This window comes from Coenobita brevimanus, chromosome 33 (assembly GCF_032717465.1).
Source record: "Coenobita brevimanus isolate Jiangsu-jjx chromosome 33, ASM3271746v2, whole genome shotgun sequence".
NCBI classification, from domain to species: Eukaryota; Metazoa; Arthropoda; class Malacostraca; order Decapoda; family Coenobitidae; genus Coenobita; species Coenobita brevimanus.
Genome location: NC_136986.1, coordinates 41,515,362 through 41,533,553, shown reverse-complemented (window position 1 = coordinate 41,533,553; position 18,192 = coordinate 41,515,362). Strand labels below are relative to the sequence as shown.

The window sequence follows — 18,192 nt, the reverse complement described above, 5'->3', positions numbered from 1 at the left end:
AGGGCCAGAGGTCGAATCTCGGCCAGGACAGTGTGATTAATTTGTTGAGTTTCATTCAGGTGCAGATTTACACCATGTCCACACCCAGTCAAGTCCTCAATGTGACATGCACAGATTTCCTCATTCCCACAACCACAACACAATATCCACATTTACTTCTCACCGTACATTCTAATTAAAGTTCTCCACACCAATACCCCAGTGTGAGGCAAAGGGTGGGAGCATCACGTCTCCGGTAACAAAGCCTTATGGATCAGTTGCCCCACAGAAACCATACAACGGCTGGTGCATGTATGGTTGAGAGGTAACAATGTACTACACTTTCAGTGGTACAACTTGGAGCTTTATCGAAGGATAATTGTCAGTGAAGATAATTATGCCTCTACTACATTTGTTAGCTGTTTTCATATCGTTGCAGGTTATCTTTAAGCAGACGATAGTGGAAAGCGTGGTACTAGATGCATTGTGCAATGTAGTGTTCGTCGGATTTAAATTTTTGAATTTCGCGCGGTTCATGACCGCATAACCCCTCATTATACATTAGCATTATTTCCTCGGACGTTTTTATACGGACTTTGATAATGATTAATTGTTTATCAGGTTTAGTTATTACGTAGTTTTTAATGTAAAGTGATGGTTACTCGTTTAGCGTAAAGGGGTCAGTGCAAAATAATGCAAAACCTAAGCAAGCGTCTGGTAGCAAGAATGAAATATAGAAGTACGTCATCGTATTAAAGAGGCTATTGAGAGCTTACATAAATTTGAACTAGTAGCACGAGGGTTGTATCGTCATGGTAACCGATGGGTGAATCAGTTATGACGTCACTCAGCGGTTTTACCGGTATTTACTAGAGAAGGGTTAAATTCTATGGTCAAAAATTAGCACTGTATAAAACCGAAGTATTTTTCGTAGTTCTACAACATAGTTGGAAAAGCTGTTATAGCGCAGTTAAGAATAAGCATTCATAAAGAGATGCCATGGGCAGTGTTCATGAACTTTCTTTAGCTTAAAGTCTGTATAATGTCGTTTATTTATACTTTTCTTTTCAGCCATACGGCAACCTAACACTTCTCAGCCAAACTAGAATGAATGTAAACGTGAAAAAATACAACTATATTAACCAACAATGATGAAAATTTGTTTGCATATAGACTCTTTTAGCGTAAAAATGGGTCGAGGTCCTTTATAAGTACGTCTCATGGACGCGCATCCAACATGGTGAGTGAGCAGAGTTGCCAAGTTAGTAAGTTTCATGCTAGATATAGAACCACTCATTTACGTTTAGCAATAATTTTTATTCCTATTAGCAGCATAACTAGCCACATCCTAAAAAGTTTCATAAAGTTTTAATGATATTCTAGAAGCTTTGATATTTGTCATAGTTACATTTTTAGGTATTTTAATTTCCTGTGTGTTCTTTGTATTTAGCGATTTTTTGAAAGTAAATTTTAGCGCGATGGGGATCTGGTAACCCTATGAGTGAGCAGCTGACTGGCGTGAGGGATTGGGATGATGCGTATATCGTTATTTTTCCGATTTTGAAATATTTTCTGGACGCCAGTGAGCATCAAATCCGGTGACATGCAGGAACAAGCCTCCTTCCTCCTGGTGGGGTGAATTTGAGCCGCCATGCCAAGACGAGTGGCGCTATTTAATGGAGATAAGAATGATGGCTCCCGGGTGGTTGGAAGGAAAGACCGAGTGACAGCTACGAGAGAGGAGGCGGATAATAAGCTCCCAGGGTTCATGACCAACTTAGACGTCGGTGAAAATAAGCTGGCCATGGCGGTAGAGTTTGATCATATGTATTTAGGCTGTTCGGACTCCAAGGCGGCCATTGGAAAGGACATAGAGGTGCAGAAGCTGAAGAGTATCATCCTCCTGCACCTCGAGTTGATCCAGCAGCAGAATTACCAGTTGCAAGTGAAGGATAAGGAGATTAAAACGTTGAAGGACGAAAATGAAAACGTGAGTATGACTGACACGAGTGGACATAAATTTTGTCACCACTGGCACGTGTTTTATCCCATTATGGTTGCTGTTTCCTAACGATTTTATCCAGATTCGTATATTGTTTATGAACTGTTGGGATCAGATATTGCCTTAATCAACCACTTTAATTGCAAGTGGACTCAATAAAGAAGAAAAAAAAGTTGACTGTTGAAAGCAAAAATGAACCTGGGGAAGTTATTTACGATGTGAAGGTGTTAAATAATTCACTACTTATGTAACAACCCTTTATTCTTTGTCTGTCGTGTATTTTCGTAACTAGGTTCTTATATCTTTGTTTTATGATCATATTCGACATATTTTAGGTCTTTTGTTTTAATGAAGGGTTTTGTTTACGGATGCAACATGGCCGTTGTAGTAATAGTAGCCAGTCAAGGTCACGCAGCAATTAACCCGCTATTTATGAATTTGAACGTTTAAGCCACTGTATCATGAAATTATTATCTCCCATGTTGATATTTCAAGGGGAAAAGTCGCGTTAGAGGTACATGATAAACTTTTTCGGTGACATGACGGAGGGTGGTCACGAATGGCGGGAAGATCAGCTGATTATGAGGATTGGAATATTTGCTTCGCATATTTTCGTTATTATTATGTTTCTTTTAGTTATTTCAAGGGAATTGGTGGAATGGGAGGTAGATAGTGATATATTTCGGTGATACACAATGGTTGAGTATGAAAGGAAGGTCAGATGATTATACTGTTAATACAATATAATCTATAGCCAGACGCCTCACAAAGGATGACAGGATTAATGAGTATTACCCATGTCACTTTTCTTATTTTATTTATTTTTTTTTTTTTAGGACGTATTAAAACACAGAGCTGCATTTTTTTTTTTTTTTTTTTTTTTTTTTTTTTTTGCCATAATGGTGCATGTGTTGTAAATTGAACATGTTGATTAGTGTTGTCAAAGTGATTTATGTAGGAAGGCAACTTTCTTTATTCAGTTCATTTATTTACATTTGAGGACAATAGCTGATCCATAAATAGTTTCTCATAAGCACAGTTCTTGTGCAGGTTTTCAATTTATGGTGCTTATAAACAGTAAACCAAAACAAATTGCTGTCAGTAATAAATGGTTCTGTTGCTATATTATTGCTTGTTTTTCTCAGTTTCAGCATTTTTTTTTTTTTTCTAAATATATAATAGAGCAGAGGAAGGAAAAACAAATGGACCAAAAAAAAAAAAAAAAATCCATACACCAGATGACTGGCATCCTCCAGTCATGGATGATTAAGATCTCACAAGATATTTTTGATTACCAGTATGATTCTTATACTAGTAAACCTAAACAAACTACCAGTAATACACTGTATAGTCATTGCTTGTTTTTCACAGTTCTTACATTCAGGTTCAGTTATTTGTGGATGATTAGGCAACTAGAAAATACACCAGGTTAAGATTTACCTGGATTATTTAATATTTGTTACCGGTATGTTGTCTGAGAGTACACTGTAGACAAGTACCATAAGATTCTAATGACTGATGTTGTTTGGGGATTCTTCAAATGGTTTTTAAGCACTGCTGTGACATACTGTATTTGAATTATGGCTGTGGGGCTTTTTTTATGGGTTTTTGGTATTCATGGTTGTATCCTCCATATCACCCATGAAAAAGTTAGGGATGACTGATAAATTGTATAATTATTTTTATTATTATTACCTGTATAATTATTATTATTATTATTATTATTAGCATCAGGGATTAGTGGGGACAAATGCCATGAGTCATCTAATCGTGGGTCTCATTTCCATAACTTAGGCCACCAATCCTGTAGCATCATTATTCTGCAATATGATAGCATTGCATCATCCAAATTGTATATGGTACCATGATATTAACCTAAGTACACATTTTACTTATCCCATAAAGGGTGGATGGACACCTAAATTGAGTAGTGCATCGTATGTGTATAACTGTGCTAGATTAATATGTAGAAACTGTTTAGATATAGTAGCTACAGTAATACATGAAGTGTTACAATAAAAAATAAATATTTCCTTTAGTTTGTGTTGTGTGTTCAGAAGACTTTGTGTAGTGTAAGTTGTAAACCATATACAGTAGACCTAATTCATGTGTAAATTTGGATTTCCTTGTACAGGCAACCCTCGCTGAATGACGTTTCGGTTTTTCATTTTTATTTTATTTATTAATTTTTTTCTTTTTACTGAACCTAATTTTTATTTTAATTATGACAAATTTGTAGACGTGGAATGCCCTAAAAGATGCTGATTAGTAATAATTATGAAAAATTTGTAGACGTGGAATGCCCTAAAAGATGCTAATTAGTAAGGAAATCAATAGAATTTAGCATGTTTAAATATCATGACAAGTTGTGAAAAGAAAAAAAACAAATGCATTGAGTTTTGTAAAGCTGACTTGTAGTAGCTATCATCCTTATATGAAGTTGAACAGTATAATGTATAACAGTACAGTGCCTAATATACAGGACAATAGTCTGTCTCTCTCTCTCTTCACCATATATTCCTAGATTCTGATTTAGGGGTTCTTCATATAACCATGGTGGTATGTAATCAGCAAAGACCAGAAAATCCAAAGCAGCCACCACCAACATTTGAACTGACACATCCACCTTTCTGGGGTGATTCTCAAACCCATTACACTGTGGCAGCACTTAAATCTCCTCTCCTCGACTTGTCCATCTTTTTCACTCGGGACAGCACGTTGCATCCATAAACAAAACCTTTCAGATTTAGCAAAATCCTAAAATATGTCTAATATGGCCACAAAACTAGGAATTAAGAAGCTAGTTATGAAAATACACAAGAGACAAATAATAAAGGGTTGTTTCATAAGTACGGTAGCTAGTGGGTTATTTAACGACGCTACATTTTATATATAGTAACTTCAGTCATTGTTTTAGGAGTGTTCCTGCCCGTCTGTTCTAGTCTCAGCATTATTATAAAAATTTGCCCTTTAACCTAACCTTATTTGTTTTTATTTATAGATATTTTAATACAGGTACAACATGATGATTGGTACAAAAACTGTATTAACTGCTTTTTTTTTTTTTTTTTTAAGATGCTAGCTTTGGGGGAAGATTATACTGAATTTGTAAGTGGAAATGCTACAGTAGCCTAATACAGTGGCATTTTGTGAGTTTGAGGGAGGGTGATCTGATAGTAGAGGAGAGGGTGATTTGGAGGCGATTTGTTTGTGGCCACCCCTTCTGGGTTTGAGGTATCTGGTTATAGATGGATAGATAGACTTTTACCCAATTTGTATGTGTTATACAATTGTGATTCTCAACATTTCAGTTGCGGGCCAAGTTGGAGCGTATGGACAGGCGTGTTTCACTCAGCCTGCAGAAGCGGCCGAGTGAAGCTGCCACCAACACAGAGCACGAGAGGGATGCACTTCTGGTGGAGGTGCCGGGGGTCAGGCACGACCACATTACACTCAAGCAGGACGACACAGAACCACCCGGCACCAATAACAATGTCTCGGAATCTTCCCACAAATTGCCCTTGTCACCAACGGCAAACAAGATGACGGCCCTCACTGTCAAGACATATTCCCCAACAACTAGACTTGGATCGCCCACTAGACTAGGATCACCCACTAGACTTGGTTCTCCAACTAGAGGTGCAGCACTTGGTAGTAAGCCTGTGTCGCCATGCTCTAGTAAGGCCGTATCACCTTCAAATAAAAGTATATCTCCGTGCAGTAAAGGTGGCTCTCCCAACAGTAAGGTTGGTTCACCACCAAGTAAGCCTGGCTCTCCTTCCAGCAAAATTGGTTCACCAACAATTAAACCAGGTTCTCCTTCCAGTAAAATTGGCTCACCAGCCAGTAAACCTGGTTCTCCATCCAGTAAGATTGGTTCACCTGCTAGTAAGCCTGGTTCTCCTCCTAGTAAACCTGGCTCTCCTCCTAGTAAGCCTGGTTCTCCTCCTAGTAAACCTAGTTCTCCTCCTAGTAAACCTGGTACCCCTCCTAGTAAGCCTGGTTCTCCTTCAAGTAAAGTTGAGTCACCAGCCAGTAAACCTGGTTCACCTTCCAACAAAATTGGTTCACCCACCCTTAGAAGCGCAGATTTAAGTTTGCAGGTGTCAATACCAGATACTGCTAATGAATCTGTTGATGCTCTTGGTGATACACATTTAAATAAACAGCCACCATCTCCATGTAAGCCAGGTTCACCTTCAGGTAGAACTATATCTATTAAGCCTATGTCACCATCGAGTAAAACTGGATCACCTTGTAAAGGAACCTCCCCTTCAAGTAAAATTGGGTCGCCACACAGTAAACCAAGTTCTCCGACCAACAAAGTTGGATCTCCTCCAAGTAAAGCCAGGTCTCCTCCTGGTAAGCCTGTATCCCCATCACAAAAACTTATCTTCCCTTTCAATAAATCACCCACCACCACCCCAAGTAAATCAGGTAAAACTGAAACACCCAAAAAGGTTTCACCAAAAGTATCCCCACCAAAGGTATCCCCAAGAGAGCGACACCCTAGAGGTGAAGCAGGGGACAGTAGTACACTGAGTGAGAGTGAGAGCCACAGCGAAGGTCCTTTGGATGGAAGCAAGAGAGGACCTGAGAGAAGAGAAAGGCCACCTCTCAAGCGAAGATCAGAGAGTGAGGGCGAGTCTGGAGTGAAGAGGACTAAGGTGGAGGATAGTGGCAATGACAGTTCTGGCCCAACAGATCATAACTTGAGGTCGAGGGACAAACCAAAGGAAAAGGGGAAGGAGGTGGTGAAGCGTAGCTCTCCTGTGCCGGTGCTCGACCGCCCATCCACACCCACCTCTCGTGCTGCTGCACTAGAGGCAAAGAAGCTGCGACAGAAACTTCTCTTAAAAGGTAAGGCATGTCCTTGTGTTCGCTGTTTGTGTTGATATTGGCCATCAGTATCTCTTAATATAATCTACATAAAACATTCAGATTAGATACTGGCATTGTGAGTTATGGGACTACCGGTAATTATTTAAAGGCTATTTTTCTTGTGTACTAAGTGCCTGTAAGTTTTTCAGGTGTTATCTGCATGATATAAATGCTGTGAGTGGATGTGTGTATGATGTGTTCTTTATTGGCTTTTGATAATGTGTATTCTAAATGATCATTAATGCCTCTCATGCTATAGAAAACAGGAGCTTTGCTTGTATGTCTTAGATATTGTAGTTGACAGATTGTCTTGAACAGTATAAATAACACCCTTTTATATTTATCAGGGCTTTTTGTGATTTCCCATCCTCATAACTTGCATGGATTAAATTTATTGTATGATATTAACAGCTACATAATACTGTAAGATTTTAAATTGTACCATGGAGTACTTTTAGTTTGGAAAGTATTAGATTTGTACAGCTGACTCAGTTGCCATTGGCTGTCTTAAAATAAAAAAAAGAAATTAGTATGGACATAACAGGTATTCGTATGAGAAAGTAAGAGTAAGCTTTGCAACATGCAGTATAGTAGATGTAGGATGGCTTAAGGCTTTAACTTGTGATATATAGCCTCATTGGTTAACCCCTTCAATATAGTGCTGCATATTCTCATTCTGTTCATGTTATTTCCAAAAGACTTTAATCATCTTAGGAGAGAGACTTGAACTGGAGGGGTTAGATGCAGCTTTCATTATCTTCTTCAGTTTTAAGAGGGCTTTCCTAATAAGAATAAAAGTGCTTGGAGGTAGTGTGAATTAAACCACAAAAATGAGTCACGACTTTGAAGGGGTTACTAGGGGTTCATTTATGGCACTGAACTTCACTTTGTTTTCTTACAAATTAGAGCGTTGGTGCAGAGGATGCCCCACTGAGGCTAAACAAGGTAACAAGTGGCCACGTTTAATCAGATACCACTGTTTGGCTGTCCTGTAGTTTAAGACTGCTTGTCACACCTTTAACCAACTGAGTCCAAGGAGGTCTATTTTATTTCATTCTTGCTTTCTCCAGTACTTGCTTTAATTATCTATCAGTCTATTGCCGGACACCTTAATCCCATAAGGGGTGGCCACAAACAAATCACTTCCATGTCGCCCTGTCCCCTGCCATTTCTTTACCCTCCCCCCAGCTCTCCACTTGGTCCCTCCATCTCATCCCCAGCCTCACCCTCCTGTTCCCCTCCTCCACATCACTCACATACACTCTTTTCTTGCTCACTTGGCCTAAAACTGCCATCTCTCCATCTTGAATGCTGAGTGTGTAGCAGTAGAATACAGTAACACATAAATGCAGTAGTAGTCACATGTAAGTGCTATGGAAAGGATGTAGAGCCATAGTAGTGTCTTATTTGGCCATTGTGTCATGTGAAAGCTGCAAAAGGTTGAAAATCTGGGCCAGGTTAGTATAAAAGTAGTATGGTATATAACGTGATTTTGTTCAGCTTGGACTTCTTACACTGGAGAGGTCAGGTACAGGAGTCAAAAGCCTCATCAACAAGAGAGGCATTTCTTAAGTTAAATAATATTGGGGTAGCAGATGGTGAGGAGTGTGAACATTGGGGGTAGGATTGTGGGGGACAGACCGAAAAAGACATGGGATGAGGTCACAGAGTGTGACACAGGGCTCTTGCTAACTGCCGATGGTTGTGAGCCACTCGGCTCCTAAGGTTTCAGATTTACGAGCCAAATAAATTTTTATTAGCCAGACTGACTACGAGCTGCAATATTTGTAAACAAACCATCTCTGGAACATTTGGGCTTTAGTTCGGGTACTCTCTGCAACGTTTGTCAGTCTATTTTTAAACATTCACAGTGGCAACAAGGAAAGACTCAATAATCGATCACAACGTGCTTTTTTGTTCATTTAAGTGAGATTTACTTATTTTGTAGTTTACTGGATTTTGAAGTGGATGTATTTGCTCCTCGCCAAAAGGCGACTCACACGTAAAATTTGTTCACCAAAGAGAAAAAATACTCGCATTTGCGAACTGTAGCTTGTCAAACAAGAGCCCTGTGACATCATGGATAAGAGACTGAATAGGGAGACTGCCAGAGATTGAGAGCATGGAGAGCCGCCATTAGGTGACCAAGGCCAACGCATGCAAGCACATTGGAGTCTTTATCAGTGAAACGAAACTATAATACCCATACTTAAGGGGTTAATGCCTTCATCCCAGTGACATGTTTTATTTTATTAGCCTTGCCACCTGAGACCACTTGTAGTGAAGGGTGTATCTATCCTCTCCAGTGCAGTCTCTCCAGAGCTGAATGGAAATGCAGTATATGGAGTCAGTAAGACTGAAATGGAATGTCATTGGACTGAAGGGGTTAAAGGTTGCCATTACCTTGCATGTCATTGGATGCTTTCTTTGCACTCCCTGTGTGTGTTGTCAGCCATTGCATTATAGTTAGCTTTGCTGTGTCCTTTAGTATGGTGATATTTAGTTCTCTTCAACAAGAGAGTATGTTTTCACCCCAATTGTTTGTCTGTTAGCAGGAATGCCAAAGAACTAAAAGAGAGGTTTGGACCAAACTTGGTGGGTAGATAGCCCATGTCCCAGGTAACAGTCTATCAACTTTTGGGACCAATCTGGATCGTATTACAGATTCTGGATCCAGAAAACACTTTTTGCCAAACCCTAAACAGTGATGAGAAACCCTAACACATTATGAAGAGTGGTTTGGATATTGTGCACCCTTGTTCATAAAGTGACATATTTTGTAATACTAAACCACAAAATTGATTTTTTTAAAAATAATGGAAATGATCTGGATCATATTCCAGATCGAATCTGAATTCATTAAAATTGTAATATTAGCAGTTACCAAGTATATTACATATTAATTGGTAAGAAAATTACTTTGCTCTTGTTGGAGAGATGTGCTCTATTGAGTGCCATTCTAGTTTTATGTTATTCAAGCAATCTTTATATGATTTTTTTCACCTTAGGAATGTCCATTTGAAGTGATGGGTTAATGATGGTTTTCTAACACTTCCAGTCTGAAAAATGTTCATTAACGTGCATAAAATCAGATAAAGATTGCTTCCTTGGATAATCGGAGTTAACTTTGTTCTGTGATGATTGTAGTAAACATGTAATGACAGTTTTCCTTGACTTAGTCCTGTACTGGTCGATTACAGTGATGATGTAATCAGTCAGCTCTGTGCTTCATTCAGTTTCTTTGAGTACACTCAGAATGGTAGGCCAGATATCAGTAATATTTTTAAATGTCTCAATAAAGTAATGTCACTTGTTGGTAGTAAGAATGGAAGAAGGAAAATGCATCAACAACGTAAAGGGGTTAATGATATACCTTAAGGGTTATTATAAAGCTAATCTGGTGTGTGAGCTCCCTATTTTTATGTATATATTTATTTTTATGTATGTGGGTGACTCTACACTTAGTGACAAGCCAAATGGTTTCCTGTACACCAGGAAACCATTTACTACGCTGGGTGGTAACCATATAACCAGATTTTGGCACCTGATGGTTTAGTGGGTAATTATTGCGCTCCAGTCGGATTGAGCCAGTGAAGGTTTATATCCAAGGGGTGGTTAGGGTTGATTGCCCATGTAATGCCACCCAGGGATGAGTGAGGCTGGTCACTCTTATCTTAAATGTCGAGACCAACTGCCTAGCCCCGGGCTCCTACGCTCCTCACGGGGCACTGTAGGATTGGATGATCCCCCCCCCCGTCTGGCTGGTGATTTGAAAATTGGTGCTTATATTTTTAGCTTTGTTATTTCTCAGCTGCAGATTGATCTCTCAAGTTATGCACCTTTGTAAATACTGTACTACATTGTACTTAAGCATTTGGATTGTTATACCAAATCTTTACATTAACTTTTCTGTCATTATTTGAGAGGAGAAAAACACCTTCTTAACCTTCGGAATCTGGATTTGTTTACTTTGCTGCCCTCTTTAGTTTACTTTGCTGCTAGTCAATGATTTAGCTCTTTATGAAAGGCTTCTTGCACATAGGGAGTTAGTGAAGACTGTAGCAGAGACTTTAAAAACAATACCCCCAGGCTCAATAGGTTAAGGAGTATTAGGTTAGATATGATTTATGATAAAACTGTGCAGCGTGTAATCAGTGTCCATATTGTAGGTAAGTTTGAGAGGTTCACTAAAGCCTGAAGTGTTAAAGCTGTGCACAGCTAAATGTATACCCCATCACATATCTTGCCACTGAATGAAAATCACATAGCACATTTAGTCAACCAAAGACTAATCATATGATACATTCTACAAGCACATTTAATCCTTTGACTCGATGTACTGCTTCCATCAGGTGAATCTACACTTAGTGACAAGGAGGGTGATTGCTTGTAAACTAGGGAACAATTTACTTTTCAGGTAGTCACTCATATAGCCAGATGATGCCCAGTGGTTTAGTTGATTCAGAGACTCCAACCGGATTGGGCTGGTAAGGGTTTATATCGAGGGATTTTTATTATTATTTATTTGTTTGTTTATTTATTTTTTTTTAGTGTGACAAGTGACTCTGATGATAAAATCTCATTTAATGTGAACCGGAAACAATGCAGAGTTTGTATTTTGCTGCCAGTGAGTTAACATTGGCAGAAAAGCGTGGCAGGCAAGGTGATCAATAGGCTGCTATGAAGGTCTTGAAATGTAAGGGGAAGGGTGCATTACAGGATCTTCTATGTGGCATTCATTTTGTTCAGTGTACTCTTGCAGGCTGTATAGAACTGGCTGAATATTGAGCAGTGTGATACTACAGACCTTAAACCTGCTGAAAGAACACATACTTATCCCCCTTTTTTGAAACATTTTACTCTTCCTGTATAAACTATAAATCTTAAACCTGCAGAGAGAGGCAACACATACTTTTCCCATATGTCCCAAACTTTTGACTCATCCTGTATAAATAAAAAATCTTAAACCTGCAGAGAGAACACATATTTTTCCCATATGTCCCAAACTTTTGACTCCTCTTGTATGCAATATATAATGACATACTCCACATATATAACTTAATGTGGCCAAAAAATGTGAGGTAGTATAATGTGTGTATTGCAGGTCAGCCGCCGAGCGTACGTGCCGTGCGTGGAGATGGCATCCTCAACACAAACGTGGCATATTATCTGCCCTACGGAATGCTGGTTAAGGATCCTAACCCAGAAGAGGAATGTTTACAGGCTAATGTTGAGGTGATGTGGATTCATTAACTATGTAACCATGATTTAGCAAGTCAGGTTCTTTTTACAGGTACAGAAAATTATAACTGCACACTGTTATATTCTGGAGGTGGGACTGGAACTAGCATTGTGACTTGGGTGAGGAGTGGTTGGAAGAAGTTCAGGGAGCTGTTGCCTCTCCTGACATTGAAAGGGCTCTCCCTCCGTGCTAAGGGATCTTTGTAAACAGTATGTGTTAGGAGTGTAATGCTGTATGGTAGTGAGACTTGGACAGTAAAGGAAGGGGATATTTGTAGGCTCAAATGTACAGAAATGAGATTGATTAGGTGGATGTGCAGTGTGTCCCTGAGTGTGAGGTATGGGGGTACTAGGTATGCAATGGAAGAGTTGAGAGGAGGGATGGGACAGGAGTGTATTGGTGTTGTGATGAGGAGAGGTAGATTGAGATGGTTTGAGCATGTGGAGAAGATTGAGGGATGACAGTTGTGTGGAGAAAGTGTGAACACTGGGGATCAAGTTGCAAGAGGCAGACTGGAAAGGGGCCGAGATGAGGTCATAGAGTGTGGCCTCTGGCATGAAGGACTGAATAGGGAGGCAGCCAGAGACTGAGCAGCATGGAGAGCTGCCATTATGTGACCAAGGCTGACATAAGCCAGTATTTTGGAGCCTTTATAAATAAAACGAAATGAAATTAAGTCCTTGTATTGAGTCATCCTTGTGCCAATAAATCGGCAGTAACTTACAGGAAATTGCGTGTTAAAATTTCAGTACTTTATATAAAACAGTGTTACTATACTCAGTTTTTTTTATCAAGGCAAAAATGCTCTTGACAGGTTGGTGATGATCGGCTGAATGCAACGTTACATCATAATCTCTTTACTCATTACCATTATCAATTGACAATATATATCTGAGGGTAAAATTTGGGTTAGTAAATGTTATTCGGACATGTTGCATTCAGCCAGTCATCACCAGCCTGTCAAGTGCATCTTTGCCTGGATAAAAAAAAAAAACAGTATAGGTTTTCCCATCCATCATCCATCTAGTCCCTTTTTGCCCATCAGTAGTGTAGGGGCCTGGGAGTAGACCATTCATCATATGGTATTAGATGTAAGGGAGAAAAGCATGCTATTACAGAATCTATTTTTTGGTTAAGACCCTGTCTAACCCCTCCAATCAAAAAAAAAAAAAAAAAAAAAAAAAAAAATCTAATCTTGTGCTGAGCATACATTGCCAGAGGATGGCAAGATTTAAAGATGGATGTCCTTGAGCTGAATGGTTTAAAAATACACTCTTAGGAGATGGAGCTTGACTCGTCAGCATTTTATGTTTGTGTGTGTGTGTGTGTGTGTGTGTGTGTGTTTTACATTGCTTGTGTAGCGTTCATTATTTATGTTCTGTATTTGTGTGTGTGTGTGTTTTATATTGCATGTGTAGTGTTCATTATTTGTGGTCTGTATTTGTGTGTGTGTGTGTGTTTTATATTGTGTGTGTAGTGTTCTTTATTTGTGGTCTGTATTTGTGTCTATTTTTTGCCAGACTCCACGGTGGGGCACCCGTGTTCTGACCAGCCTGTATGTGATGGAAGGCACTGAAAACCTGGAGGATGAGGTGTTTATCAAGCGACACGCCAAACCAGAGCAGGATGAGAAACGGCGTAAAAGGTAAATAATCGGTGTAGTGCTGGAGTAGGGTGCTATTCCAGTCCCACGATGGCACTGTTATAACTGGGGACTCCACTGCCTATACTCTTTTTACTCTAACTTGGCCCAGTTTTTCATCTTTTTGTAGCCTATTTCGTGTAGCTCAGTGGCAGAAAGAGACAGTACTACAGCTCCACATCCTTACAACAACACTTCTTCATGACTAGCATTGTATTAGAGTGTCAATCTTCTGTTGTAACTCAGCATTCAGGGTGGAGAGATGGCAGTTTTAGGCCAAATTATTGTGAAAAGGGTATAGTTATGCAGTGTCCCTCATCTCCCTCTTTATCCCCCCAAAAGAGAATAATAGAATGTGTGAGAAGGACAACTCAAGCCTCAATCCACCAGGTTCCATTCCAGATGCACCCAGGGCCACAATAACAATCTCTCTGTCTTGCTAATAACTTGCTTTTATTGGCAGTTCTCACCTAAAGTCTGGGATGTGTGCAGGCAAAATGCAGTGTGTAAGAGCTGTGCCTTTGTTTTGTGGTTGAGGGAGCTAAAAGCCAAGAAACCCAAAGGCACATATTTGCCACTTTAAAGCAACGGTTTTCAACTATTTGGCCCGTGACCCACCAAATCGTGTTGGGAGAGGCTCGCGACCCTCACTTTCCCCAAATCTTAGCAACACATGTGCAGTGAGTGGGGTGTTACACTAAAAAATTTTAAGTTATACTGTCCAACTTTGAGGCGACAGCTGTAATAACATCTTCCATGTACATATAGTGAGTAACCAGTGTACAGCCTCTTGTAGCTTGTATGATTATGGTAAGTATTATAATTATTACAATTTCAGGGAAGTGATTCACATACAATGAAAGCATTAGGCATATTTTACGTCCCTGCAACCTATTGAATTTTCCCCCGTGACTCACTTTTGAGTTGTGGCCCGTAGTTTGAGAGCTACTGCTTTAAAGTAACTCAATAATTATTAGGAAAGCGAAGTGAATAGTTGATATTAATTGATGACCTTCCGGTAATTAATAAATAATGAAGCAGCTTAAAATGGGGATACCTTTACAGTTACTTGTGAAACTATAGGTAAAAAATGAGTGTTGGCCACCACACAGTGTTGTATGCATGAGTAAAGTAAGGATTCCAGAGGAAAAAATGGTGAGTGAATGACTGTGTGGCTCATTTCTTTGGCCATGCTGTTGATTAGTTTCTCCTCTGTCTTGTTTTCTCTTTTTCTTGCTTCCTGGACCCTACTTCATGCCATGTTTGGATGGGAAGAAGAGGTCAGGATGGTGATGAGTGATAATCAAGATGTTATTGTAGTAAACAGGTTTGGCCATGTGGAGAGGATGGAGGGTGAAAGACTGACGAAGAGAGTGTATGTGAGTGAGATGGAGGGGGGAAGAGGGAGGGGGAGGCCGAGGATGAGATGGAGGGATGGGGTGGAGAGGTATATGAGATAGGGGGGTGTGAGTTGGGAGCAGGGCAGTGAAATGGCGGGGGACAGGACGACGTGGAGGCGATTTGTTTGTGGCCATCCCAAACGGGATTTAGGCGTCTGGCAATAGACAATAGATAGGTTATAAATTGGATACTGAGGGTGTACTACAAGAAACTGTGTGGGGATTGGCACAGGTGGGATCTCCAGAGGATGCGGGAACAGCGTCACTACGAGCGTCTGCGAGAGCGTTATGAGAGCCGGCAGAACACGAGTGAACCCGAGGCGTCTGGATACCGATCCTTGTGGCCCAATCCAGAGTCGGCGCTCTACCTTCTGGTGGACGACTACCTCCCTGTGTGTGCCTTTGGTCAGCCTATGGCCAGAATACCCCCACAGTAAGTTCATTTTGTTTTCTTTTTATCTGTTGCTTGACACTATGTTTGAAAATTCGTTAGAATTGCTTAAAAAAATATATGCTGAATTTGTTTGTCATTCTGTTCATGACATCCAGTTATGAAAATCACAAGTTTTGCCATTTTGCTCTTACATTCTCTTCCATGTACTTGTGATCATTTTGTAATAATACAGTACAGGGCTACATGTATTATTCTTTCCACTACCTTTGTCTTACTAGAAAGCCGGCTACATTCACTGCAACCTTTGTTTTAGATATAAGTAGAGCAGTCTTTGGTCACAATAGCATACTTTTGTTAAGGTTTGCTCACTCCAATTGAGATTTGGCAAAGGTAAATAAAATTTTTGCAGAATGGGTTGGGGCAGAAGTCATTCTAGAAGAAAAATGGTCTTGGGGAATGAAAAAAAAAAAGTTAAAGCATTATGAAGTAACATCACAGCAACAGCGACGCATAATGCTGAGTACTATACTCTGTTCTCGAGAAGATCTTCCGTATTTTGCAATTCTGATACAGAGAGAAACCACAGTAATGAATGAATACCGTAAAGAAAGTCATATTAGAACATGTGGGTGCTGATATCAGGATCATTGCACACAGATTTTAGGTGATGTGAATGTTGTGAGTGTCATGGTAATTGTAGGTAACTTAAAGAAGTGATGGTTGCTGAGAGAGAATGATAAGAAGGAGAGGTAAACCCTGCATGGGGAGTGGAGAGTGGAGTGACTTAGGAAATGAAGGTGGCTGGTGATGTGAATGCCTTGTACACAACAGGGGTGTATGTGTGTGCTGTAAGAGGATTGCTTTAATGTATGTTAATCCCATATCAGTGCATAGATGTGAGACTGAAATGGCTTGAATATGACCAGTGAAAATGGGACACAGATGTACAGATAATGAACTGACTTTGATGGCCCTTTGCAGAGAGTTTGCGCTGCCATGGCTCTCTGGGCGCAACCAGGAAGGAATATCCACGCGACGGAGGAAGCGAACTTAGGCTGGCCGTCTTTCAATCTTTAGGTTCAAATCAGTACAGTATATTTAATTTGTCATATCAGGTCCATGAAACTTTTTTTTATTGACAGTTAGTATGGGCATCTCATACTCTTTTATTTTACAGGTGTCATCCATAACCCTCTCAATCTGGTGACAAGTTTTTAAAAAAATTTATTCTTGCTACTGCCAGATGATTTAATTAAACTGAAAGACACAAAGGGGTTAATTAAGGGTATACACAACTCCTCCAATTCAGAAAGTTATTCCTAAGCAGAATTATTTTGTCTGGAGGTAGCAAGAATGAAAAAATAAATAAATAAATAAAACAAAGCTAAATTTGTCGGCAGATTCAGGGTGTTAAATCTTTGTGACATTAGGTTTATTTTAGTTTTATTTTGTAGCTGATGTGTTGCCAAATGGCCATAGGCTGTGCAAATGGTTTAACTCTTTGAATCCAGGTGAAGTTCTTTTTTTTATGCTACCAATTATTTTCTTCAGCTTCTGAAAGGTCCCATATTGAAGCAGTTTATTAACAGTTTTCTTCAACCTCTGACTTGTATTGAAGTGGTTTATTAATGCTATATCAAGTTTCTGTTATTGATGTGGACTTCTATCTATCTATAGCCAGACACCATAATCCCATAAGGGATGGCCGTTTGTCTTTGAGTTAGTTATTTTATGAGGAGGGGCACTAATTCTTCACCATCCCTCTCTTTGACGTGAAAGGAACACGTATGTGTTGGTTATATGGTTACCACCCAGCATTGTAAATGGTTTCCTGGCTTACAGGAAACCATTAGGCTTGTCACTGAAGGTAAAAGCCACCTGCAAAGGACAGAAGAGTAATAAAAAGTGACAGGAAAGAATGGAGAAATAGGAAGAGGAGGGCAGACACAGAAAGAAAATGATAAAGGTGAAGGAAGAAATAGGCAGCACAACATCAAGTGAGTGGATGATGGTTGCCACCACCTACCACTTAATACCCCAAAAAGGGATATCAAAAAAAGGATGGGAATTTATCTGATTAATATGAAAATAGCAAACACAAAAAGATGTCACTTTATCTATAATTAATATGGACTGAATGGAAAATAAAAAGATGTAAGTTTTCCTGTTGTTAATGCTGACTCAGTAGCGAAAAAAGAATTAAATAAGGTGTCAAAGTCTCTAATTAATGTAGATTAACACACACACACACACACACACACACACACACACACACACACACACACACTTTATACCAGTAACTTGCTATATATTACATCTGTGTGTGTGTTTGAAAATCACACATTTGGATGAACAGGAGTAATTACTATTCTTCAAACACTTATTAATTCACTCAGTGTGGGGACATTTTTTTCAATTTATTCATGTAATTTTGATAGTTTAATTCAGCTGAGAACAATTTTGAACAGGAATGGTTAGATATAGTACTAATATTATATAGTAGTTAGTAGTTGTATAGAGAGAGGGTTGAGCAGGGAGCAGGGCAACGAAATGGCAGGGGACAGGACAACATGGAGGCGATTCGTTTGTGGCTGTTTCTTACGGGATTAAGGCGTCTGGCAATAGTTAGATAGACAGAGAATTGTTGTCCCA

At 39.5% G+C, this 18,192-nt stretch overlaps 1 protein-coding gene across 1 annotated transcript; it reads left to right on the top strand.

Annotated features, from left to right (window-relative positions):
• Positions 1 to 1,630: 1,630 nt before the first annotated feature.
• On the top strand, positions 1,631 to 16,594 carry LOC145395874 (uncharacterized). Its single transcript, XM_080269398.1, has 9 exons — positions 1,631 to 1,969; positions 5,293 to 6,066; positions 6,151 to 6,347; positions 6,411 to 6,841; positions 7,769 to 7,807; positions 11,967 to 12,097; positions 13,625 to 13,749; positions 15,379 to 15,579; positions 16,522 to 16,594. The coding sequence occupies exons 1-9, from the start codon at positions 1,631 to 1,633 to the stop codon at positions 16,592 to 16,594; spliced, it is 2,310 nt and encodes a 769-aa protein (XP_080125524.1).
• The last annotated feature ends 1,598 nt before the right edge of the window (positions 16,595 to 18,192 follow it).

Excerpts from the sequence above, each read along its gene's own strand:
- LOC145395874 (XM_080269398.1), top strand. The coding sequence starts at position 1,631 with ATGCCAAGACGAGTGGCGCTATTTAATGGAGATAAGAATGATGGCTCC. Across the intron at positions 1,970-5,292 it reads TGAAGGACGAAAATGAAAAC|TTGCGGGCCAAGTTGGAGCG; the intron begins GTGAGTATGACT and ends TCAACATTTCAG. Across the intron at positions 6,067-6,150 it reads GTTCACCCACCCTTAGAAGC|CCACCATCTCCATGTAAGCC; the intron begins GCAGATTTAAGT and ends TTAAATAAACAG.